Here is a 27,178-nt window from a genome sequence, read left to right on the forward strand (position 1 = left end):
TGACAAGAGTGTTACACTGAATGACATTTTAGTGATTGTCTTGATAAGGATAGTTTTTCTCTAAGAAAACGGTAAAATTCTCATGAAGTGACTATTAGAGCAGTTCTAGAGACTATGTTTATGTCTTTATGTACTCATATTTTGAGGTGGCAGAGGCTGAAAACATGCACTTCAGTTTGTGTGTAGTAAACTAATCTATGTTTGTGTATGTCTATGAAGTGTACTGACCTACTTTTAATGTACTCATCCAAAATTAGGCCAATTCTGACATTCCGCAGTCACCATTTGTTAGTCATGCAAATGTGTTCATATTACAGACATTTTTTAAGATGGCCAAGAGTCTTGTCATGACCTGCTAATGGATGTGCTGTAGGTTTTAATACAGCATCATAAACTTTTGATCTCACTTGGGTACAATAATATAGCTGAGACACGATACTAATCAATAGCATGTTATTTAGAGATGGGAGAACATTTGCCTTGTTTGACTAATCTGGACACATGCTGCCAGGCTTTGCTATTTACTTTAGTGCACTGGGCCGCTTTACTGTCTCTTGACACTTGCCCTCAGCTTCATGGACTGTGTTTGGGATAGCATACTAACATACTATTTATATATTTTGTCAAAGAATATAATAAATATTCTGTGCACACTGTTTATAGAGTAGAAGTATGTGCAATAGGTCATCTTGCAATGCACTTCTTCATTCTGTCAATTCTTAACTCAATTTTTTTGATCGATCAGACAGTAGCTTGGACAAAAAAATCAATTAAGATTCAAAATATTTGTTTTTACACTATTGTTCGAAAGTTTAGGGTGATAAGATAGTGATGTTCTCGAAAGAAGTATCTTATCCTCACTAAGACTGCATTTATTTAATCAAAAATACAGTAAACTAAATTGATGTATTTATTGTAATTATGTATTGTCAAAATAACTTACATTTTTGTAATTTAAAATACCTGTAAATACCTATATCTTAAAATGTAATTTATACCTGTGATATTAAAGCTGAATTTTCAGCATCATTACTCCAGTCTTTCTGCAAAATGTTAATTATTGTTACAAATTGCATTTAGTCCTGACCTGAATAAGCTATTTCACATAAAAGACGTTTACACACAGTCCACAAGAGAAAATAATAGTTGAATTTATAAAAATGACCTTGTTCAAAAGTTTACATACACTTGATACTTAATACTGTGTTTTTACCTGAATGATCCAAAGCTGTGTATTTTTTATGTTTAGTGATAGTTGTTCATGAGTCCCATGTTTGTCCTGAACAGTTAAACTGCCTGCTGTTCTTCAGAAAAAAACATTTAGATCCCACAAATTATTTGTTTTTTCAGCTTTTTTTGTGTATTTGAACCCTTTCCAACAATGACTGTATGATTTTGTGATCCATCTTTTCACACTGAGGACAACTGAGGGACTCATATGCAACTATTACAGAAGGTTTAAATGCTCACTGATGCTTCAGAAGGAAACACAATGCATTAATTATGAACCTGGGGGTGAAAACATTTGGAATTTGAAGATCAGGGTAAATTTAACTTATTTTGTCTTCTAGGAAACGTAGTATCTTGTGTAGCTTCTGAGCTATACTAAATGAAAAAAAAAAAGACATTTAGGCAAAATAAGAAAAATGTACACATCTTCATTCTGTTCAAAAGTTTACACCCCCGGCTCTTAATGCATTGTTTTTTTCTTCTGGAGCATCAGTGAGCATTTGAACCTTTTGCAATAGTTGTATATGAGTCCCTCAGTTGTCCTCAGTGTGAAAAGATGAATCTGAAAATGATACAGTCAGTGTTGGAAAGAGTTAGACTACACAAAACTACTGAAAAACCAAAGTATCCGTGGGACCTAAAGGAATTTTTCTGAGGAACAGAAGGCAGTTTAACTGTTCAGGACAAACAAGAGAATGAACAACTCTTTTGTGGTCCCAGGTCACATATATGTTTTTCTTTACTGTCACTTTTGCTGAATACAAGCAATATTTTCTTAATGAATCATTTTAATTATATTCCTTACTAAATTATTCGGTGTATTCCTGAGATGACACACTAACATGCAACGCCATGGGGGCAAATTACAGCAACTTTAAAAAACAGTAGCCAATATACAATGTGTGCAGTAATCAGTTAGCAGCAAGCTAGTATTTTTTTCCAAACCGAGTCATAAATTGCGATAGCACATTTCCTAGAAGTAGAGGTGGGCTAAACTGGGAGTTACCATGTTTTCTTTGGAATCCCTATGTACTTTATATTCATTTATTCATTATTCACTACAGTCACCATTATAAAAACCCAGCAACAAAAGCATGTAAGCCATCTTCTTTAAGGGGTGAATCAGAGATGCCTCATTCAGATCAAGCGCATGCTGCTGTGCTTGTTAAAAGATGAAACAATACAGTCAGATGGCCAGTCAGATGCAGTTTATCTAACATGTATTTTGCTAGAACATAGTTAAATATTAACAAACTCCTCTTCCAACAAGGGCGAAAGTAAAGGATGGATGTTACAGAATAGCAAGTAGGATTGTCTAGACATCACTGCTCAGTGTACCACTGTGGGAATCAGGATATGATAACTTATGATAATACTAAATAATTCCATACAACCTTGTTAGGTCTAGAAAACATCAGACGAGAAAGGAAGTCGTTTCAGTGGTGAAAAAATATAAATGGACAAAACGGTGTATTTTTAATTAGTTTTTCTGGAAAAGAAAGACTGTATGTTTTAGTTTAGTTTAGTTTTAGTTAAATGTTCATTGTTTGGAATCACTATGAAATATTTATGTTTTTGAAAAAAAAAACTGGTGCTTGGTGCACACACACACACACACACACACACAAATATAGGTGACTTTGAAGCTGATAGACGTAGACTATAAACATGGATAGATTTGCTGAAAATGTCATGTCAAGGTCCCTTACTTCAAAGGTTTCTACCGCAGACAAGTGACAGACATGACTGTTGAACCAGAATAAAGTCATATCAGCTTTTGCATGAATTTAAAGCTGACAGACATAACAAAAATGACACAAATGTCACATAGTGGCTAATTCAGATGCCAAGGAAATGCAAATCTGAAAGCTTCAGGATTGAAGCAGACTGCCATTGCAGCAGTACTTTGCCTGTGTGTGAGAGAGATTTTAGTAACCGCACTGATTCGCTTGAGTTCAGACTTACTGAATAAATAAATGATCATCTTGCTATTAGGATTTCCTACTGCATAAATTTTCTTCAGCGCTCTTTCTCTTTCTCGACACTGCGTGCTATCCCCCCATTTGTTAACGTGCAAGCAGGTGTGGCTGTTTATATTAGTGTGAGAGGCTTCCAGCATCATCTGTTTCCAGTTATTTTAGATGTGCAAAAATAGTCTGTTATGCTGCTTGATATTGCAAACTGGTATTTGTTATCATATTATTTTAATTTACAAGATTAGTTCACTTTCAGAATAAACATTTCCTGATAATTTACTCACCACCAAGATGTTCATGTCTTTCTTTCTTTAGTCGTAAAGAAATTAAGGTTATTGAGAAAAACATTTCAGGAATTTTCTCTATATAGTGGACTTCAATGGGTGCCAACAGGTTAAAGGTCCAAATTGTAGTTTCAGTGCAGCTTCAAAGGGTTCTACACGATCCCAGTCAAGGAATAAATAAGGGTCTTATTCCTTGGCTGATCCCCATTGAAGTCCACTATATGAAAAAAAAATCTTGAAATATTTTCCTCAGAAACCTTAAAGGAGTAGTTCACTTTCAGAACAAAAATTTACAGATAATGTACTCACCCCCTTGTCATCCAAGATGTTCATTTCTTTCTTTCTTCAGCCGCAAGGAAATTATGTTTTTTTGAAGTGAACATTTCAGGATTTCTCTCCATATAATGGACTTCTATGGTGCCCCCGATTTTGAACTTCTAAAATGCAGCTTCAAATGGCTCTAAACGATCACAGCCGAGGAAAGAAGGGTCTTATCTAGCAAAACGATCGGTTATTTTCTAAAAAAAAATACAATTTATATACTTTTTAACCTCAAATGCTCGTCTTGTCTAGCTCTGTGTGTACTCTGTGTAGAGATTAAAAAGTATATAAGTTGTAAATGTTTTTAGAAAATAACCAATCGTTTCACTAGTTAAGACCCTTCTTCCTCGGCTGGGATCATTTAGAGCCCTTTGAAGCTGCATTTTGGAAGTTCAAACTCGGGGGCACCATAGAAGTCCATTATATGGAGAGAAATCCTGAAATGTTTTCCTCAAAAAACATCATTTCTTTACGACTAAAGAAAGAAAGACATGAACATCTTGGAGGACAAGGGGGTACATTATCTGTAAATTTTAGTTCTGGAAGTAAACTAATTCTTTAATATGGTACTCATAAACACACTTTTTTGTAGTGCAAACAGTGGCGAAGCGCAAGAAACTAAATTAATAACCTAAGTGTTTTTTTGGGCCCATAGGTACATTGTTTGGGGTGTGTAAATAAGGGTACATATTAGACCTGTTTTTTGGACACCATGTCTCTGTTTTGTACATTAGTTTGAGTTGAATCAGACTTCCATTACGGATTATTTGCTTTTTCGCTCTTAGTAAGACCATTTGGACATAGCAAATGTGTTTTAATAGAGATGGAGTGTACAGCTCTTTGGGCCACTCAAAGAAAAAACAATTATAATCCACTTATGAAATGATGAATTGCAGTGCTGTTCAGTCATCATCACTTGTTGCTTATGATGATAGCCCAGGCCTGATTAGTATGTACACCAGCAAGCGTGTATAGGGTTATGTGTTTCACAGTTTTATTTGTTGTATTTCATATAGAGACCCAAGGCTCTGGACTTGGATTCTGGTTGGAATCAGATTTTTTCTTAGATATTTTCCAACCAGCTCTGCACAGCAGCTTCAGAGTGTTTCCAATCGAAAGTTAAAGGAATAGTTCAACAAAAATGAAAATTTGTTGAAACTCTAACACGTTATTTTTTATTTAGTAGTCCCTTGTTTGTCCTGAACAGTTAAACTGTCTGCTGTTCTTCAGAAAATTCCTTCAGGTTGCACAAGTTCTTTGGTTTTTCAGGGTTTTTGTGTATTTGAACCCTTTCCAACAATTACTGCATGATTCTGAGATCCATCTTTTCACACTGAGGACAACTGAAGAACTGTTACAAAAGGTTCAACAGCTTCTGAAAAATATGATATTTAGGCATAATAAGAAAAATGTACACATCTTCATTCTGTTCAAAAGTTTACACCCCTGGCTCTTCATGCATCATGTTTCCTTAATGTGAAATATCTTATTCAAGTAAGTACTAAATAAAAAATAACATGCATTTTGTATGATCCTTATTAGTTTGGTGAAATATCTCACGTTTTGCAGATTGCACAAGGTGTATGTAAACTTTTGACTTCAACTGTAGATGAGTTTCTTCATCGGAACAGATTTGGAGAAATGTAGCATTACATCACTTGCTCACCAATGGATCCTCTGCAGTGATTGGTTGCTGTCAGAATGAGAGTCCAAACAGCTGATAGAAACATCACAATAATCCACAAGTAATCCATTGTTCATTAATTAACGAGTTGTGAAATTAAAAGCTGCGTATTTGTGTTAAACAAAACCATCATTGAAATGTTTTCTAACTTCAAAACTGTTCCAGCTAAAATACTAGACTCTATCCATAATACTGCTTCTTCCAGTTCTCTCATCTGAATCAGTAGAGAAAAATGCAAAGATCAAGCACTGTTTACAAGCCAAAACTGTCCAAAACAATTCTTAACAAATATGTCTGGATTTTCATGTGAGAGGACAACAGAGAAAGTCCACTGAAGTGCTTTGAAAACACCCAGCGTTATTCTATGTGTTGACTACTGTTCTCTTTTATAAATTAGTGGTGTTGTCATAATTTAAAATGAAACAGGAAGAAAGGGCGGGCCATTACAGGGCACAATATTTTTTTTAAATAGTCAGTAGTGTTTTATTTATATTACATCTTGGACCAGAGCCATTGAGCTAGGTAAAGCCGCATTTGCATCCATATAGCTATAAAATATAGCATTCTGTATAGAATTCGAACAGGTCTGATACATTTTGTGCTATGCGCCAAGTCACACTTACAGTGCTTTCCATGCTATCATGTTTCTGGACCGGAGCAGACTGTGTGGGCTCTGTGGTGACTCTGTGGTGGTTCTCGTGACACAGCGTGAAGCCAGACTTCATTCGCCCCACTTGAAAGCATATTTACACTGTCTAAATCGTTCCCTTTCCCCCTATATAGTGTACTACATCCCATTCACCATACAGAAAATACAAATTCTGTAAACAAGTGACCGATTTCAGACGCGGCTTCAGCGTCTATTTATAGTGTTGGGGGCGGGACACGAATTCTAGAGAGCGTTTGATTGGACAGAAAGTTTGATGAGAAGCTGAAGTGCAGGGTGATGTCATCAAAATCGCTAATCCATATTGGCGGAAGTGAGAGACTGTAAGTTTTGAATGCTTATATCTTCTACATGCAGATTTTGTCATTGTTTTGGAGCACACGAGCTTATAGATAACCTTAAGCCAAAAAAACCTTACATTTTGATTTCATGGGGACTTTAATGATTACTAACACCCAGCTTTTCACTTTATAAGACATTAATTGTTGGACTGGAGTCATGTAGATTATTTGTGTTATTGTGATGTTTATATCTTCTGTTAGGACTCTTATTGTGTACATCTTGTATGGCTGATAGTTAGTACTTTTTTTATTTTTGGTTGAATTTGGTTAACAGCTAAACTTTGCTTATAATACTCTTCATCATCATGAATATTCTTTATAAAAGAACAGCTTTGACTTTTTAATAACTCCTTTTCTGTGTTCCGCAGGAAGTAAATAGAAGTGTAAATAACCCCTTAGGATTTTAACTACATCCTCTTGGTTTAAGGTAGTAATTAACCATGTGACTGTCTGCAGCACATGCTGTGTTTTTCTATTGTTATTGTTCTGCAAATGCCATTTCCCTCTTATTGTGGCGGTAACCCTACGTTTTATTAAAGTGTGAGAGCAGGAAATTCAAGGAAAGATATTTTTGTTCCAGTGTATGATGAAAAATCAATGATCCCGAATTTTGCACTTTCGTCTCAGTGCTCTTCTCCCCGTTGTCGTTGATGCTGTTTGAGACCCACGTAATGAGTGTGGACCCATAAATTGATTCAGCAGTGCCATAACTGTATTTGTATGAGGCAATTTTATAGAATCACACTTCACACATTACATTATTGCCTTTCGTTTTATAACAAAAAAATGGACACGTTCATTCTCCTGCTTTGAAAGTGACCATAACCATCACTGGAATGGTTTTAAGCGTGGTATATTTTTTGGAATGAAATGCTATGAATAAATATAACAGATCAGTAGTTTATGAGCATTTAAATATATATGTAATATATAAATCAAACAAATATCATATGTAAGATGCACACTACCATACAAAAGTTGGGTGTCAGTGAGATTATCTTAAAATAAATTAATACTGTTATTCAGCAAGGATGTATTAAATTGATCATAAGTGACAGTGAAGACATTTATAGTGTCTTAGAAAAATTATAAAAAATAAATGCTGATATTTTGAATTTTATATTCATCAAAGAGCCCTGAATAAGTCTGAGTTTGCATAAAAATGAATTGTTTCCTGCATTCATAATAATAAGAAAAGTTTTTGAGCACCAAATCAGCATATTTAAGTGATTTCTAAAGATTTAGGTGGCATTGAAGACTGGAGTAATGATGCTGAAAATTACAGGAATAAATTACAATTTAAAATATAATAAAATAGAAAACAGTTATTTTAAATTGTAATAATATTTCACAATATTGCTCTTATTAAAAGTCTTTGTGATCAAATCAATTCAGCCTTAGTGAGAATATGAGACCTCAAACCTTTGAACATTGGTGTATTTAATGAAAGTTATTATAATATGTTAACTATATATCTTATATGAGGCACATATCAAATATCTCATCTGTTTTTGTTTATCATTGGATTTAATCATTGTTGTTATATCTGTATGAATTCAGCTATGGTGCAGACACGCCTCATGCCTCAAGTTGTTTGACTGGATGCTGCCGGAAGCTTACCAAGAAACCTTTGCATGACCCAATTATTCACACATTATGCTTTAATTTTGCATCCAGGCGTTTATGCGTTCAGAAACAAGAATATGTCCTAAATGAGCTCCTCCTTTTGCACACTAACCAGCCATTAACATTTTAATAGATAGAAAAGCATTTACTGAAACCAAGCTGCCATTTGAATAATCTGCACTTAAAAGCAGCAGAATCACATAATAACAAAGGGATGCCGTCCGTACAACGTGTTTCACAAAATTTCGTTTTTTTTTCACTGTCTCTATGCTTTTTAGGGACTCTTTTTGATGTTTTGATGCAGTCTGCAGTTTCGCCTTCCTCACTAAAGTTTTCAAAACGTTTCATCCTGCTCCTCTTGCAAAACATGAAGTCAGCCGCCATCCAGTTTCCTCGTGTGCTCTGCTCTCAGTCTGTGTGGATGGAGAGAAGCTTTGACAGAAACTACAACTAATGCAGAAAATCTAGGAAAGGTCTGCTGTCTCCATTAAAATTGCAGGATTTGTCTTCAAAGTGTGAGAAGGGTTTACTTTCTTTAGAAGACTCTTCTTGTTTGAGCCAGCAGAAAGTGTGTGTGTCTGTCTGTGTGTGTTCAAAAATGCATGTGTAGCCTGAGGTCATGTGTTTGTTCGACTTCATGCAGCACTGCGCAGACCGATCGGTGTCTGAGTTGAATTTATTTCTGACTTGAGACGACACCGACGCCACGTCACTGTGACATATGCCGTCAAAATACTGCAAGAGCAATTCTAGATAGCAAACACACCTTTTTAGAGCTGTCACTAATAATTGTATTGTAATCGAGTACTCAGTCGATTATTCGGACAATTAATTGAGTAATCGGGTAATTATACTACATTTTTTGAGGCAATTAATAAAGACCTAAGCAAACAATAGCATTCAAAATGATTTGAATATCAATGAGGCAATAATAAATAATTTCTTAGGGCGGTCACTAATGATTATATTGGTAATCGAGTACACAGTCGATTATTCTGAATTGAGTAATTTGAGATAAATTGAGTAACATTTTAAATTTTTGTAACATCCCTACTGTAAACATATCAAAATGTAATTTTTGATTAGTAATATGCATTGTTAAGAACTTAATTTGGACAACTTTAAAGGTGATTTTCTCAGTATTTTGATTTTTTGGCACCATCAGATTCCAGATTTTCAAATAGATGTATCTCGGCCAAATATTGCCCTATCCTAACAAACCATACATCAATAGAAAACTTATTTATTTATTATTAACTTTCATATGATGTATACATCTCAGTTTTGTAAAATTTAACCTTATGACTGGTTTTGTGGTCCAGGGTCACATATTTGTTTATTGTAGCGTTTGTGAATTCACAATAGTATTATGCTTTATTGTGATTTTAAATAGGTTTAATACATCATGCAGCATTGGAAAACGGTCTAATAATGCATTTCATTGATTCTCGTCTGTGAAATGCGCCACTTCCGGCATTTTGCCAGTTACTCCACACGACTGCAATCGAGGATTTTTTATAATCGAGTACTCAGATTGATTTGAAGAATCATGACAACCCTGTATCTTTTACAATTTGTTTGGTTTTGTGTGTCGTATGGAGGCAGGTTTATCTGAAATAGCTTTACAGTTGTATTCAGGATAGATGAAACTGTTTAATAATGTAGAACATTCTGACATCTTAATGTTTCCACTGCAGATGCGTGACAGAAACCCATGTTTGTTCATAACAAACTGACAAAAGCATCAAAGCTAACATACAAATGTCATAGTAATGTCTTATTCAGAGACAGCAGATCTGACAGCATCGAGCAAGGAGTCGGTCATTGCCATAACTATTCGCTCGATAAATTACGGCATCCCAAAAGGACAACGTGTTTACGCACAAAACATTATGATAATTTATTCTTGAGCTCGTTCTAGTCTCTGAATGTGAAATGAAGGAATAAAAGTACTGCTGTGCAGCACAGAGTTTGTGTGAGGATCAGCAGGCTTTCATCAGTACACATCAAGTCCGGTTTATCCCGCTCTAATCTCTTAACAGTCTGTGAGGATGTTCCAGCACTGGCGGAGTTTGTGTCCCGCTCTGATCTTGAGGTCATGTAATATAGCACACTGATGGGGTTTAAGCCAGTAAGCCACTTATTAAGCTTTGAATAATTATCTGATATCATCACTCCGGTCACATATGACACTACCTGACGTTATCCATTTGGGTAAAATCCAGAGGATGCTAGATAATGACTGTGATTGTGCAGCTTTTTAGAAAAAACATCAGGGATAAATCCTGTTGATGCCTGCTACTGGAAATAGAAGATTGAATAGAAAACTGCAACCTATGTGTTTGCTGAATACAGATTCACCTTTAAGGATCCAATGAGGCGGAGTAACTATCTAAATAAAAGTAGCGAGGCGGCTAGTAGCTTAACTACTTTTTCTATGGTGTGCAGTAGGTCAAGCCAAAGTAGCTTTTTAGTACCAAGCTAATTTTCCATTCTTGGTCCACTTACATTGTTAATTTTTAAATGCACTGGTTCAGTATGAAATTCATTTTTGTTCCTGCACAGTGGTGTGCATGACATTTGTTTGATCAGTAACCCTATTTTACAAAAGCACAATGTTTTGTTGATATTGCGAGTATATACAAATTAAAGTAGACTAAAGTAATCCGTAATGAATCAAATTACAGAACTAATTTTAAAGAACTAATTAGTCATTTGTAGTGGATTACTTTTTTGAGTACTGAGTCTGACCCAACACTAATTATTAATAGTATAATATTTAAGAAAATGCTGCTTTTGATCATATATGTGTTTGGGTCAATGTAGTGAAAGAAATTAATACTTTTATTTATATAGGATGCATTAAGTTGATCAAAAGTGATAGTAAATACATTTATAATGTTGCAAAAGAGTTCTGTTTCAAAAAATGCTGTTCATTTAAACTTTTATTCATCAATGAAACTTGTGAATGACTGTCTTCAATATTGATAATAATAAGAAATGTTTTTGAGCAGCAAAACAGCATATTAAGCTGACAGCTTTGCATCACATGAATAAATTACATTTTTAAAATATATTTAAAAAGAAACATACTTTAAATTGCATTAATATTTCACAAAATTGCAGATTTTACTGTTTTGATCAAATAAATGCAGCCTTGTTGAACATAAGAGACTTACAAAATTTTGATCGATAGTTGAAGTCAAAAGTTTACATTAGGGGTGGGCATAGATTAATTTTTTTAATCTAGATTAATCTAGATTAAATTTTCGAATTAATCTAGATTAATCTAGATTAAAATGGCTCATTTGAATTCTGCTGAAGGCATTCAGAATATGTATGCTACCCAAATAATGACTTAAAGTCTTTGAGAATGGATCATAAAGCTCATAAATCTGTTCTATGATAATTTGTTGATGAAAATAAATTATGTTCAATTAGATGTACTTGTGTAAACTAACTAACTAACAATGAAATTATTTTTTCTACCAATTAGATTGTGTTTTTTTAACGTCAACACCTACCCAGCCCATTACATGTTACACGGTACTTTTATTTTGACAGGTTTGCCATGAAGTTTCTGTGTCATACAGTATGATATGATGCTAGTTTTGAAACGGTAAAAGTGACACTCACAGCAGTTTGGGAGATTGAGTTTATCTGTTCATGTGAGATGATAATGCCAAAAATGACCGGGAGCGTCACGTGTGTTTCAGTATGCGTGTAGTAACAGCTCGTCTCCATCATTCATACATACAGCTAGGCAAACGGAACATATCGGATTCATATTAAAACGGTCTTTTTGCATTTCAGTTTTCACATACACTAGTCCATATCGCGATTTGAATTAAGTGACTGACCAACATTTGATTTATGAATCCAAAAAACTACGAATTTACGTGGCATTTTGCTATAGTAGATCCGGTTTTTATGAATGGAGGACGACGCGACCCCGTCTGTGTTTTGGCGGAGGAGATTTAAACGCGGCGACCCTATTCTATAGTCTTCGGTATACATCCGCGTTAAACTATCAAGGTGAAAGTCATCATAGCTTGCGTAGTTTAGACCCAGCTCCCAACCCAGATTTGAGAATAGATTAACGGCGATATTTTTTTTATCGCGCGATAAGAGTTTCACGTTAACGCAGCACGTTAACGCCGATAACGGCCCACCACTAGTTTACATACAAAAAAATCTGCAAAATGTTAACTGTTACCAAAATAAGATGGATCATACTAAATGAATGTTTAGTGATAGTTGTTCCTGAGTCCAAATAATTAAACTGCCTGCTGTTCAGAAAAATCCTTCAGGTCCCACATTTCTCTGGATAGATCTTTTCACACTGAGGACAACTGAGGGTCTCCTATGCAACTATTACAGAAGGTTCAAATGCTCACTGATGCTTCAGAAGAAAACATAATGCATTAGGAGCTGGGGGGTGAAAACTTTTGGAATTTTAAGATCAGGGTACATTTAGCTTATTTTGTCTTCTGGACAACATGTAAGTATCTTCTGTAGCTTATGATGGGCAGTACTAAATGAAAAAAATATGATATTTAGGCAAAATAAGAAACAGTTACACATCTTCATTCATTCAAAAGTTTTCACCCCCCAGCTCTTAATGCATTGTGTTTCCTTCTGAAGCATCAGTGAGTGTTTGAACCTTCTTTAATAGTTGCATCTGAGTTGTCCTCGGTATGAAAAAATGGATCTCAAAATCATAGAGTCATTGTTGGAAAGGGTTCAAATACACAAAAGTGCTAAAAAATAATAATTAGTTGGACCTGAAGGACAGCAGGCAGTTTAACTGTTCAGGACAAACAAGGGACTTAACTATCACTAATACAGTTATGGATCATTCAGGAAACAACAGTATTCAGTGTAGTTTGTCTTGTAGCTTGTGGTGTAGTTAACTACTTTCTTTATAAAGGGTTTCTTGACTGAAGTTTACCTTTAATTTGGCAGTATCTTGTTTGACAAGCTTTCCTAAGCACAGTTTCTTAAGTGTAAACACACATACAAAACTCATACATAGCTCACACATACAAAACTTTAGTTGGTTTCTGTTTCCAGTATAGAGGAACGTCCATAGGGAACATCTAACTATGTCACCTTTACAGTTGCATGGATGAATAAATCTGGGTTAGAGTCTTGGCGCTCAGTGTTATCTCTCACATAGGAGACCAGCAGAAGGATTTTCCAGAAGAGGGTAACACACAGGCTCAGGCCCGTCTCTTAGATAGATCCATTGCTGTATCGATCTCATGTCATTTCAAGCGGCAGCTGCTCATTGATGGATCATCCTTTGTGGAAGCAGGGTAATTTACCAGCCTGAGCAGTTCAGTGCACAGTGCAAAGATTCTCGCTTACTGTCAGAGATGTAGGGCCAACAATATGGTGGCTGTATCATTATAGTTGTAGTGTGGACTTCTCTATTCTCATACAATGTAAATGTTTTAGAATTCTGCCTACATACAGTAGCATTTCTAAATGTGTGGTTATATGTAACGTTGTTTGGCGATTTTTCGCAGGCAAAATGCAGTAATTTCAATAGAAATCCATGCAATTGGATATATTTCATGAGAGTGAAAGATTTCCCTGGTAGTTTAAAGTTGGTTACATGGATTCGCTACAGAAAGCTGCTTGATTTGAAAGTGACTTCTTTGCTTCGGATTGCTAATGTGATGCACCTTAAGACTGAAATCCCTGCTCTGGGCTCTGTGAAAGCTGTATTTGTGGCAGTCGTGAAGCATACAGTATACCTCATCAATGCTGCCAGCAGGGATCCGCTGCTGTTCCTCTTAGCCATTTTTCCTGTCATGAGCTTGAACTTGGTGACTGATTTGAGCTGAGGCAAATATTCTCATACATTTGTTACTCTATGTCAGTTTCTGTGTGAGCTCTGTAATCCAATTTAATGCAGCTGTTTTCCTGTGTACGATGTAAGACAGACTATTTCACAATATTTGAGTATACACTATTATTTATCATCAGTAATTTATCACAGTTTTTCTCTTTGAACTTTCAAAAGGATAAAAAAAACACAAACATTTTTTATGCTCTTTGAGGCATTTCAGACAGGCCAAGACATATTTCCTTCATTAATCTTGCTAATCATAACAACTAAATTCTGAAAATATCAGTGGTGTTTGTTTGCAAAACTCACTGTTAAACTGCTGGAGTGTTACTGTGTGGTTACTAAAGGGTTCTTAGTGTTTTAGTGCATTGCTATTAGGTTGCTAGGATGTTGTTAAGCGGTTGCCTAATGGGCGCTTTTAGCCTGTTGGGCCAAATGGTTCTAAAAATGGTAATAATGGTTTCAGTTATATTTTCACTTGAGCTTGGCTCGGGAGAAGCACCATTACAAAATTGTAAACACCCTGAGTGACATCAGCATTCAGGATTGGTCATTTGTTTGTTGTATCGCTTCCAATTTTTCTCTTTAGGTGGCCAACATTTAGGCAACGAAATAGGTTTGCCTCAATGGTGGAAAAGCGGTTGCTTTAGAGTTATATGTTGAATTTATGTTTTTTTTTTAAAGAGTTACGAAACCCCAGACAACTTTTTCTGAGTGACGGCAGAGAGCGCACCTTGTTTATTTACTATATTTTACAAAAGCACATTGTTTTGTTGTTATTATGACTATACGCAAAAAAGTCGAATCTTTGCAGTTTCAAACGATACCTTATTCTTATCTGTTCGATCAAAAATTATGGCGTATTTTTAGTTCTTTTCACAGTCTTTATAAAAAAGTGAGACCGCACTGGTGCAATTTTCAACCTCAGAGGGTTTAATGGTGTTGCCACGTTATGTTTTTTAATGTTTGCATGTTGAAGCGACCCCAATAATGTGTTATTTAGCCGCTGGAAGGTGTCTCTCACATTGTCCCACAGCAACATTAAAATGTGCAATGTTTTATTCATTTAGCATAATTAAAATTGGGGGCATCCAAGTTATTTGACATATTTGACTTTTTTTTTTTATAAAAGTAACACAATAGTTACTTTCCCAGGTAATCAGTTACTTTTATAATGATGTAACTCAGTTACAAACTCAGTTACTATTTGTGAGAAGTAACTAGTAACTATAACTAATTACTTTTTCAAAGTAACATGCCCAACACCGAGTGCGACTGACACTGAAAATTACCCCATGATTTACTTACCCTCAAGCCATCCTAAATGTGTATGACTTTCAATTACAATCAGAGTTATATTAAAAATGTCCAGGTTCTTGTCCTTGTTTTATAGTTCTAATTTATGACTTTTGTTTTGCTTTGATTGCTTCCGCATTTGTCACTTCTCACCAGAGCTTACGCTACAACTACATTGTTCGCTGGAACACAGGAAATTACGGTTTACAAAGTTTTAAATATGGATGTTTTTCCTACACAAACACATCGATTTGCTTCAGGAAGGCCTTTATTAACCCACCGGAGCTGTGTGGAGCACTTTTTATGATGGATAGATGCACTTTATTGGACTTCAAAATCTCAACACCCATTCACTTGTTTTATGATGCTTGAAAGAGCATATAACATAACTCTGATTGTATTTATCTGAAAGAAGAAACTCATATTCACCTATGATGGCTTGAGGGTGAGTAAATCATGGGGTAATTGTAATTTTTGGGTAAACTGTCACATTAAGACTGTGTAGTTTTTTTTTGTTTTTTTTTGCCCAGACAAAAATCATAAATCATACCACACCTTTATGCCATATGAATCAAGGTATCATTTACTTTCAGTAGCGAATTACTTTCAGGATAAGTTACATGCCTTAGGTTTACGGGTTTGTTCAAATCTCTTACCTTAGATATGAGCAATAGTAATAGCAGTAGTAAAATGTAACCTTTACACAGTACATACTGTACATGGCACTTCAGATTGACAGTCTGCTGCCCTTTTTTTAACTCCTCCACCCTGATCGACTGCGCTGAGGCATTTCACTTAGCACTGCTCCTTTAGATCAAGAATTGGCAGAGACCTCGTGCATTAGTCATCACTCCACAAGCTTCAAAACCATGATTAATATTGTTATTATGGCATCGGATTTCACGAAAACCTCAAAGTGTAGTGACTTAAGAATTTGACCGCTAGCTTCCTTTCCCACCCAATCACTGGTTCAGCCATGATTTTTCTTTTGTGTGTGTGTTTGTTCTTTTATTGACACCAAACTTAAGCTGTTTTGCTGATCATGACATGAAATCTACCTGCAAAAATGGCAGCATTGACTGGGATACTGTAGAATTATCAGCATGTCTTGTGCGCTTGGCAGTAAACCATATGCTGCTGCCTTTGTTTTAGAGCGATAAAAATGATCCACGGCCTATTGATCCGGCGGCACATGAGTGATTGCAGTCACATGCCCTTTCCTTTAATGCGGCGTGATTAGCACGGGCTGTTGATCAGTCATGTGGAGCGGGTTCTGCTCAGATAACTGTCCTGCTGTGAGTCCTGGATCTGTATAAACTGACCAGCTGTTCTGTGAGCAGCTTATGAATTAATGGCACTTTTGATGCCAAGGAGGGAGGATTTCATTCGCTCCTCCCCATGTGTTGACAATTATAACAATATCATAATATTAGATCATCATATGCATTCACTGCTAATCGCACAACCAAATGTGAAAATGACTTCAAGCTGTTGACTTGACTTGTGCGGCCTGTAGGATCCAAAAATCTGAGACTAGTTTCCAATAGTGAAAATGCTCCTCTTTGGCAGTTTCTATTTTTTTTATTACATATATTATTAGCACAACAGCTATTATGTTCCATAACTGAACTGATCATCACTGCAAATTTATATATACAGTCAAAATTAGAGAACAATCTATAAAAACTGGATTTTTTTTCTCAACTATTGTTAATCTTCATTGCTCAAAATTTTCAGGAATATCAGCTGTAGGTGTATACCACTGTTCTACTAACATGTTTGACATAATATCCAAGGCATTTTAACAAAAACCTTTATTTTGTGGAAAACACAGTGATCTAAATTTGAGAACAGTAACCACTGTAGCATTAAAGAAGATTGCAACTAAAATTTTAGAGGGTTACAGCTGTCAGAAATTAGTAGGAAGTGTAAAGGTCCCTTGCTTTGAATGATTTCAGCAATCTGTGACCACAGGACATCACAGTTTCTCACACTGTGCTGGTGTGATCTTGGTCCACTTTTCTTCCGCTCTCTTCCATAGTTAGGGTTTCTTAGCCATAACTTTGTCACCAAGGATTTTCCAGAGATTTTCAGGCGGGTTTAGATCAGGACTCTCTGCATTCACCTTGCCATGCAGCTGTATAAGAGACCTAACTCATCCCCCAAACCTTGACACTTCCTCCTCCACTTTTCACTGACTTCTTTACACACTTGGGCTGCAGTCTTTTCCCAGTTTGACACCGAATAAAATGTTTCCCATCAGACGCAAATAAATTAAACTTGCTCTCATCAATAGAGTGAACTTCGGACCAGTTCTCATCTCTCAACACAACATGCTCCTCAGCAAAAGTGAGCTTAGTCTTTTGATTCTTTCTGCTGGTGAGAGGTTTGGTCACTGCAGAGTGCACTTTCTTTTAGGGTGTGTTCACGCTTGTAGTTTGGTCCGTTTGGTTCATTTGGTTCATATGGTCCAGACCAAAAAGGAAAATAATACATTTGGTCCTGGTCCGCTTAACATTCACACTGGCATTTTTGACAGCCAACTAGGGCTGTGCAATTAATCGAAATTCAGTTTAGATTTCGGCTTCAAACGATCATGAAAATACAGTAATCGAGAAGAAAAGATTACTGCGCCCCATTCCGCCCCCTTTCGCTTTCATTCCTCCATAAAAGCCTAATTTTGCAAAATCATGTAACGTGACTTTCATAAAACGGGACGTGCTTATTTGATTAATGTTCTTTGATGTTGTGTTTTTAAAAGCGAGAAAGAGAACTTGCGCTGTTTTTTGTATGCGCTTAGAGACGGAGCAGAACACGGACACGTAAAGTTATCTTTTAGCTCAAGGTGCGCGCCTAAACGGTCATATACACACAAAAATATTTCAGAATGAGGCGCTTGGTGATTATTCATGTAAGCCCTTGTCAGTTATTTCTTAAATGATCATAAACAGTTAAGAATGAAAATACGTGTGTCACAGTATATTGGATCCGTGTGGCTCTTAAAGCGGCAACAAATAATATTCCTTCCACCGCCTCTGTGCTTAATATTAATAAAACGTAAAAATACAAAGAGAAAAATCACTCACTGCTCTCGAATAAAGGACTTTTGTAGTTTAGTTCTTACAGTGAAGATGCTGTTTCATTTTACATTCAAATAAGTGCATTCAATTTCTGTAGTAGGCTGTTAAACTACTTTAGACTTGCATAAAAGTATTCAGTATTTGTTTCTTTTGTATTGCTATCTTTAAATTAATCACTAATATAAAGTTTTGGACCCAGTCATAATCGTGTTAAATATTCGTGATTACAATATTGACCAAAATACTGCCAACCTAAAGATACCAAACCTAAAGGCATAGTGAAGCCGTCTTGCAATCTCAGTGAAAATTGGAGGAATGCTGCCAGTTAAATAGGATTTGTCATATAGTTAAGGAAATTAGCAGCAGGTTCCAGGTTAACGCCAATAACTTGGAGGTACCTGTAAGTGTTCTCTAATTATTATCAGAGATATTTTTCAAATATCTCATTTACGCTTTTTATATTGTGCTTCAGAATACAGTTTATTTCTTAATTAATCTGACTCTTGGACTGTAGTGTTGGTATGAAACAGCAGGGAGATGTTCAGTATCGTCAGTACTAGCTCACTTCAGTGTTCAGTGTTTAACAGTTTGTCATTCTGCAGTTTTGTGTATCTATTAATCAAGCCATTTGCACTAACAGGTAACAGACAGTGCATGACAGTACGTCTTCATTCTGCAGTGACAAACTGGTGGATTTGGTCTGATGCCGGTGGTCACCGTGGCAATTTTAGACGCAAAGTCTTACACACAACACGGCTGTTGGCATGGTCACAAAATGAAGGGAATTTTAATTGCTGTTATGGTTGCAGCAGATGGTGGTAGAAGTTCAACGGCCTATTTGTAAGCAGATTTTGCGTTGTCTCAGTGTGGCATGAGCTCTTTGTTCTCCTTCAAAGAATGCGTTTCATTATGGAAAATATGGGAGTCGGTTTGTAATTGGTGATTCAACTTTTACTGCTGCTTCTCATTTCCTTACACGCTGCATGAGACTTCATGTTTTTGTAGTTCAATTAATATGCAGCAGTGTTTGTGAAAACCTAACGTGATTTCACAATGTGAGATGTTTTCTTGATCAACATCCGTGTTGGTCTTAAAACAAAATTCTTGTTAACTGGATTTTAGTGTTTGGGTTACACTTGAAAAACATTCTTATTTTCTTATTATTTTATTCCATTTGCCAGATGCTTATTATTGCACAAAAAAATGAAAGCACTTGATCTGGCAAGTTCATATAGGTGTTAAGGGCTTTATTTACAGTTGAGGTCAAAAGTTTACAGCATCTTGCAGAATCTGCAAAATGTTAGTTATTTTACCAAAATAAGAGGGATCATGCAACAGGCATCTTATTTTTTATTTAGTACTGACCTGAATAAGTTATTTCACATAAAATATGTTTACATATAGTCCACAAGAGAAAATAATAGTTGTATTTATAAAAATGACCCTGTTCAAAAGTTTACATACACTTGATTCTTAATACTGTGTTGTTACCTGAATGATCCACAGCTGTGTTTTTTTGTTTAGTGATAGTTGTTCATGAGTCCCTTGTTTGTCCTGAACAGTTAAACTGCCTGCTGTTCTTCAGAAAAATCCTTCAGGTCCCAAAAATTCTTTGGTTTTTGTGTATTTGAACCGTTTCCAACAATGATCGTATGATTTTGAAATCCATCTTTTCACAATGAGGGACTATATATGTAACTATTACAGAAGCTTCAAACGTTCACTGATGCTCCAAAAGGAATAATGATGCATTAAACTTTTTGAATTTGAAGATCAGGGTAAATTGAACTTATTTTGTCTTCTGGGAAACATGAAGTATCTTCTGTAACTTCTGAAGGCCAGTACTAAATGAAAACAATATGATGTATAGACAAAATAAGAAAAATGTACACATCTTCATTCTGTTCAAAAGTTTTCACCCCAGGCTCTTAATGTATCGTGTTTTCTTCTGGTGCATCAGTGAGCATTTGAACCTTCTGTAATAGTTGCATATGGGTCCCTCAGTTGTCCTCAGTGTGACAAGATGGATCTCAAAATCATACAGTGATTGTTGGAAAGGGTTCAAATACACAAAAATTTGTGGGACCTGAAGGATTTTTCTGAAGAACAGCGGGCTTTTTAACCTGAACGACTATCACTACACAAAAAAAGCTGTGGATCATTCAGGTAACAACACAGTATTAAGAATCAAGTGTATGTAAACTTTTGAACAGGGTCATTTTTATAAATTCAACTTTTTTTTTCTCTTGTGGACTATATGTAAACATATTTTATGTGGAATATCTTATTCAGATCAGTACTAAATAAAAAACAACATGCATTTTGCATGATCCTTTTTAATTTGGTAAAATAATTAACATTTTGCAGATTCTGCAAGGTGTATGTAACCTTTTGACCTCAACTGTTTAAGGGCTTTATCCATTTGTTCATTCATTCGTTCTATTCATTTATTTGGTATTGTGATGTCAAAACTTGCAAATTCATATAGATATTCATTCAATATGCTTGCTGTTATACGAGTATTTAATTTAGACTCTCATTTTTCACACTTACAGTATGTCATGATCGGGGCTGTGGGTTTTCCCTCAGCCACCTGAGGTCGCTGTTTGCACTGCACTCTGATTCATCACGTCTGTTTTGTCATTACCACTGATTCACACACAGCTGTTCACTATCTGGACTCTGTATAAGAACACTCACACTTCATTCCGTTTTCATGTCTGCATTGTCTTAAGTCTTGTTTTGTTTCTGTGTCTCTAGATCCCTGGCTTTTTGATCGTGTTCTTGATTTTGTTTATTTAGTGTTTCAGTTTATGTTTAGTTCTGGCCGTGTTGGCTTTTTGTTGTGTTTGTTTATTTGTTAAATTAAAAACCCTTTTCCCTGCACCTGGACCCAGACCTCCTTTACTCACCCGTGACAGAATGCAGACATCAATGATGGGTCCAGCGGGGAGAATTTTTTTTGAGGGGGCAGCAACCACCTGCTCGGTTCCGGACACTGAGGGGATGTCCTTTCAGGCGGCGTCGGCAGCTCGTTTCGAGTTCATCTACGCCTGCCTGGCGGCGATGGACACCCGCAGTGCCGAGATGGCGCGGAAGCGCCCCTGCTTTGGAGAGGAGGTGGCGACAACCGCCATCTCTGTTTCTGGCGCTGGGACGGCCGCGCTCTCTGTTCCGGACGCGGCGGTGACCGCTCTCTCTGCTCCTGACGCGGCGGTGACCGCTCTCTCTGCTCCTGACGCGGCGGTGACCGCTCTCTCTGCTCCTGACGCGGCCGTGACCGCTCTCTCTGCTCCTGACGCGGCCGTGACCGCTCTCTCTGCTCCTGACGCGGCCGTGACCGCTCTCTCTGCTCCTGACGCGGCGGTGACCGCTCTCTCTGCTCCTGACGCGGCGGTGACCGCTCTCTCTGCTCCTGACGCGGCGGTGACCGCTCTCTCTGCTCCTGACGCGGCCGTGACCGCTCTCTCTGCTCCTGACGCGGCCGTGACCGCTCTCTCTGCTCCTGACGCGGCCGTGACCGCTCTCTCTGCTCCTGACGCGGCGGTGACCGCTCTCTCTGCTCCTGACGCGGCGGTGACCGCTCTCTCTGCTCCTGACGCGGCGGTGACCGCTCTCTCTGTTCCGGACGCGGCGGTGACCGCTCTCTCTGTTCCGGACGCGGCGGTGACCGCTCTCTCTGTTCCGGACGCGGCGGTGACCGCTCTCTCTGTTCCGGACGCGGCGGTGACCGCTCTCTCTGTTTCGGACGCGGCGGTGACCGCTCTCTCTGCTCCTGACGCGGCGGTGACCGCTCTCTCTGTTCCGGACGCGGCGGTGACCGCTCTCTCTGTTCCGGACGCGGCGGTGACCGCTCTCTCTGTTTCGGACGCGGCGGTGACCACTGACATTCCTCTGGCGGCGGCGTCAGCTCACGTTCCACTGGCGGCGAGGCCAGCTCACGTTCCACTGGCGGCGAGGCCAGCTCACGTTCCACTGGCGGCGAGGCCAGCTCACGTTCCTCTGGCGGCGGTGTCCGCTCACGTCCCTCCGCTGCACGGGCCTGGCCCGCCATCCCTCCCCCTTATGCACCTTCCACCGTTCCTCCTCCCTCCAGAAATTTTGTTTTGGGAACGTCTGGTAGCCGTTCCCTAGAGAGGGGGTACTGTCATGATCGGGGCTGTGGGTTTTCCCTCAGCCACCTGAGGTCGCTGTTTGCACTGCACTCTGATTCATCACGTCTGTTTTGTCATTACCACTGATTCACACACAGCTGTTCACTATCTGGACTCTGTATAAGAACACTCACACTTCATTCCGTTTTCATGTCTGCATTGTCTTAAGTCTTGTTTTGTTTCTGTGTCTCTAGATCCCTGGCTTTTTGATCGTGTTCTTGATTTTGTTTATTTAGTGTTTCAGTTTATGTTTAGTTCTGGCCGTGTTGGCTTTTTGTTGTGTTTGTTTATTTGTTAAATTAAAAACCCTTTTCCCTGCACCTGGACCCAGACCTCCTTTACTCACCCGTGACACAGTATAAATTCACAAAAGTCAGCGTTGTTTATCTGGTTCAGTTATCACCAGACTATTACCATCTACAGAAAGCTTTAACAGCAGTTAATTGACAAGATATGTTTGTGTGCATTTTCAGGTTTGGATTAGTGGTTCTTTCCATCATGCCGGTGCTGGTGGACAGGCTTCAGAGAGTGTGAGCTCCACTGAACTGCGGGGATGAACATGCCATTGCACCAAATCTCTGTCATCCCTCGTGATGTCACTTCCTCCCGGGTGTCCAGCAGCGGGAAGGCAAAGGAAAAGGACAAACAGGTTTGTCTTGCACCTGATAGACATAGAAAAACAGGCGGTACTCTAATCTGTGACCCTTGGTATACCTTCATCCTCATTCCGACTGAATGATGGCATCCTGTTTTCACAGTTCCAATCGTTTGTTTGCCCTCTCAGGAAAGGATTTTACAGACAAACTTTGTACACACACATATATTCTTCTGTCAAGGCTCGAAATTTGCTTTTTTGTTCCTACGTTGTTCTGTGAATTCAGCCTCAAGTACTGTTTATATTTTCTGCTTTCGTGGAACACCCCAAATTATGAAAAGTACTGACACAGATTACAATAAAGGAAGTAGGCGAAGCAGAGGAAGTCACACATTCACAAGAGTGGGTGCTTTCGGGGGGGCTGGTTTCCAGTAAGTGAGGCAGACAGGAATGACCGTGTGTGAGGAGAACTATAAAACAAAGTGGGATTGATCTCATGGTGCCTGTGGGCTTTGTGTTGACTGTTAAAAGGGTCTTTTTTATCCTGTGAGATTTTTTCTTTTATTATGTTAGTCAAGGTTTTCTGTATTAAAAAACTCTCACACCTAGGAGTTATTTGGCACGCTGTGCCTTTAAGAATTCTTTGCGCTTACTCAGCATGAGGTCATAAATGACTCTTTATTTTCTTCTTGATGGACATTCATGATCTTGTTTTGAAGGAATCATCAATGCATATTTTATTACTGTTCTTTGTAATCTTTCATTTAGGGATGCACTGAAATGTAAACTCTGGCTGATACTGATAAGCTGATAATTAAGGGATAATGTACTTTCCAGCTGGTTTTTATCGCAGAATAAACTCAAACAGGGTGATCTGGACCTTGATGTGAATCGGAGAGGTTTTGCTTCCCTCTGAAGAGGATTATTTTCTGATAACAGCCAGCTGGATGTACCACGCAAGTAAATAATTAGACACAAAGTATTGATTTGAGTTTAAATATTTTATTAGCTCTTAAAACGCAAAGCTTCCGTATAACACAAAGCTTATTGTACAAGATTCTGTCTAAATAAATTCAAAATAAAGCACAAAAAACTAACATCAGATGTTTTAAAATGCTACAAATGCTTTTAGGTATCATAATTTGCAATCCTAGACCACAAAACCAGTCATAAGTAGCACAGGTATATTTGTAGCAATAGGCAACAATACTTTGTATAGGTCAAAATTATCATTTTTTTTATGCCAAAAGTCATTATGCTATTTAGTATAGATCATGTTCCATGAGGATATTAGTGAATTTCCTACAGTAAATGTGTATTAACTTATTTTTTGATTAGTAATATGCATTGCTAAGAACTTTAAAGGCATTTTACTCAATTACTACAGTTTTTTGCACCCTCAGATTCTAGATTTTCAAGTAGTAGTATCTCAGCCAAATATTGTCCTATCCTAACAAACCATACGTCAATGGAAAGTTATTTATTAAGCTTTCGGATGATGCATACATCTCAAAATAAATATAATAATATATATTTTGTGTTCCAGCGTCACATATAATAATGTACAATGTAAAAATTTATAAAAATGGATACAAATTAGTAAAAATGATAAATTATTGTTATTTATTATTGTTATTTATTTCCGTATTATTTATTTACTAGTATAGTGTTTATTAATATTTTAAATTAGCTTTTTTATATTTGAATGTGCTTTTGTCATTTTTATATGTAAAAGTGATTTTACAGATTTTTAAATATTATTCAAAAATATTTCTAAATATCTTTAATTTAGGTTTATTTCATAATATAATCATGTACAGTGTAAAAAATGATTAAAAATAGATTTTCTAATTTTCAAATAATTAGTGTTCATTTTCATTTTTTTTAAACATTTTACTCTTATCATTAGTTGTTCTGGTGTTGTGAAGTAATCCCAAGATTTCAAAATTAGATGTTTTATTTTCAATAAAAGCTCTGAACTGGTAATGGTACCAAGTTATAAAAATTAGTAAGTTATAAAAGAAGTCTCTTATGCTCACAGAGGCTGCATTTATTTGATCAGAAATACAGTAAAATAATATAATCCAATATAATTCAAAATGACTATTTTCTATTTTTATTTACAGTATTTTAAAATGTAGTTTATTCCTGAATTTTCAGCATCATTATTTCAGTCTTTAGTGCCACATGATCCTTCAAAAATCATTCTAATATGTTATACATTCATATAGATGATTGGGAAATTCAAAAGAACAGCATTTCGTTGAATTATATATCTTTCGTAACTTTATAAATGTCTTTACTGACACTTTTAATCAATTTAATGCATCCTTGATGAATAAAAGTTCATTTCCTTCAAAAAAAAAAAAAAAAGGAAAAATCTAACTGATACCAAACTTTTAAACAATAGTGCAGTATTTTGAATTTACTGAAGATGAATGAGAAATTGATGATCCCTTTAAAGAAAGATCTTTTCTTTCCAAAATGCGTATATGTGACCCTGGACCACAAAAACAGTCATAAGGGAAAATCTTTTGAAATTGAGATTTATACATCATCTGAAAGCTGAATATAACTGCTTTCCATCGATGTATGGTTTGTTAGGACATTATTTGGCCTAGATACAATTATTTGTTAATCAGGACTCTGAGGGTGCAGAAAAATTTAAATATTGAGAACATCGCTTTTAAAGTTGTCCAAATGAAGTTCTTCTAATCAAAAATTAAGTTTTGATATATTCATGGTAGGAAATGTACAAAATAACTTCATGGAACATGATCACAATATATTGTTGGCTATTGCTACAAATATATACAGTCAAGCCCGAAATTATTCATACGCCTGGCAAATTCTGACTTAAAGTTACTTTTATTCAACCAGCAACCTTTTTTTTTTATTAGAAATGACACAGACGTTTCCCAGAAGATAAGACGATGTACAAGAGGCATCATTGTGGAAAAAATTATTACTCATCTTTTATTTACATTTGAACAAAAACTGGCATGTCCAAAATTATTCATACCCTTCTCAATAATCAATAGAAAAGCATTTATTGGCTATTACAGCAATCAAATGCTTCCTATAATTGCTGACCAGCTTTTTGCATGTCTCCACTGCTATTTTTGCCCATTCATCTTTAGCGATGAGCTCCAACTCTTTCAGGTTGGAGGGTTTTCTTGCCATCACCCTGATCTTTAGCTCCGTCCACAGATTCTCAATTGGATTTAAGTCAGGACTCTGGCTGGGCCACTGCAAAACGTTAATGTTTTTGTCTGCTAACCATTTCTTCACCACTTTTGCTGTGTGTTTTGAGTCGTTGTCGTGCTGAAATGTCCACTGGTGCCCAAGGCCAAGTTTCTCTGCAGACTGCCTGATGTTGTTGTTGAGAATTTTGCTGTATTGCTCCTTTTTCATGGTGCCATTTACTGTGATTAGGTTCCCTGGTCCACCGGCTGAAAAACACCCCCAAAACATTAGGTTCCCACCACCATGTTTGACAGTGGGGATGGTGTTCTTAGGGTTGAAGGCTTCTCCTTTTTTACACCAAATAAAGGCTACATCATTGTGGCCAAACACTTCAATTTTTGTTTCATCTGACCATAAAAAAGAAGACCAGAAGTCTTCTTCTTTGTCCAGATGAGCATTTGCAAAGGCCAAGTGGGCTTTTGTGTGCCTTATCTGGAGAAGTGGTGTCCTCCTTGGTCTGCGTCTGTGGAACCCAGCGGTGTGCAGTGTCCGTTGGACTGTCTGTCTTGAGATGTTGCCACCAGCAGAGCCCAGATTCATCAGGATGGCTTTGGTGATGATCCTTGGATTCTTTTTTTCACCTCTCTCACTATCCTCCTGGCCAGCACAGGTGTCACTTTTGGCTTCCGACCACATCCTCTGACATTTTTCACAGTGCGGAACATCTTGTATTTTTTAATAATACTTTGCATTGTAGCCACTGGAACTTCAAAACATTTAGATATGGTCTTATAGCCCTTTCCTGACTTGTGAGCAGCCACAATGTGCAGCCGCAGGTTCTCAGTGAGCTCCTTTGTCTTAGCCATGACTGTCCACAAACC

The 27,178-nt window shown here is 37.1% G+C and overlaps 1 protein-coding gene across 1 annotated transcript in view; it reads left to right on the forward strand.

Moving 5' to 3' along the window:
• Window positions 1-27,178, forward strand: part of marchf8 (membrane-associated ring finger (C3HC4) 8) — a 142,592-nt gene that overhangs the window by 5,812 nt on the left and 109,602 nt on the right. Inside the window, exon 2 of the mRNA XM_073834648.1 lies at window positions 22,990-23,165. Within this exon, the coding sequence (XP_073690749.1) occupies window positions 23,070-23,165 (96 nt within the window). The 5' untranslated portion in view covers window positions 22,990-23,069. The remainder of the gene's footprint in view (window positions 1-22,989; window positions 23,166-27,178) is intronic.

Source organism: Garra rufa, chromosome 2, assembly GCF_049309525.1.
Source record: "Garra rufa chromosome 2, GarRuf1.0, whole genome shotgun sequence".
NCBI lineage: Eukaryota > Metazoa > Chordata > Actinopteri > Cypriniformes > Cyprinidae > Garra > Garra rufa.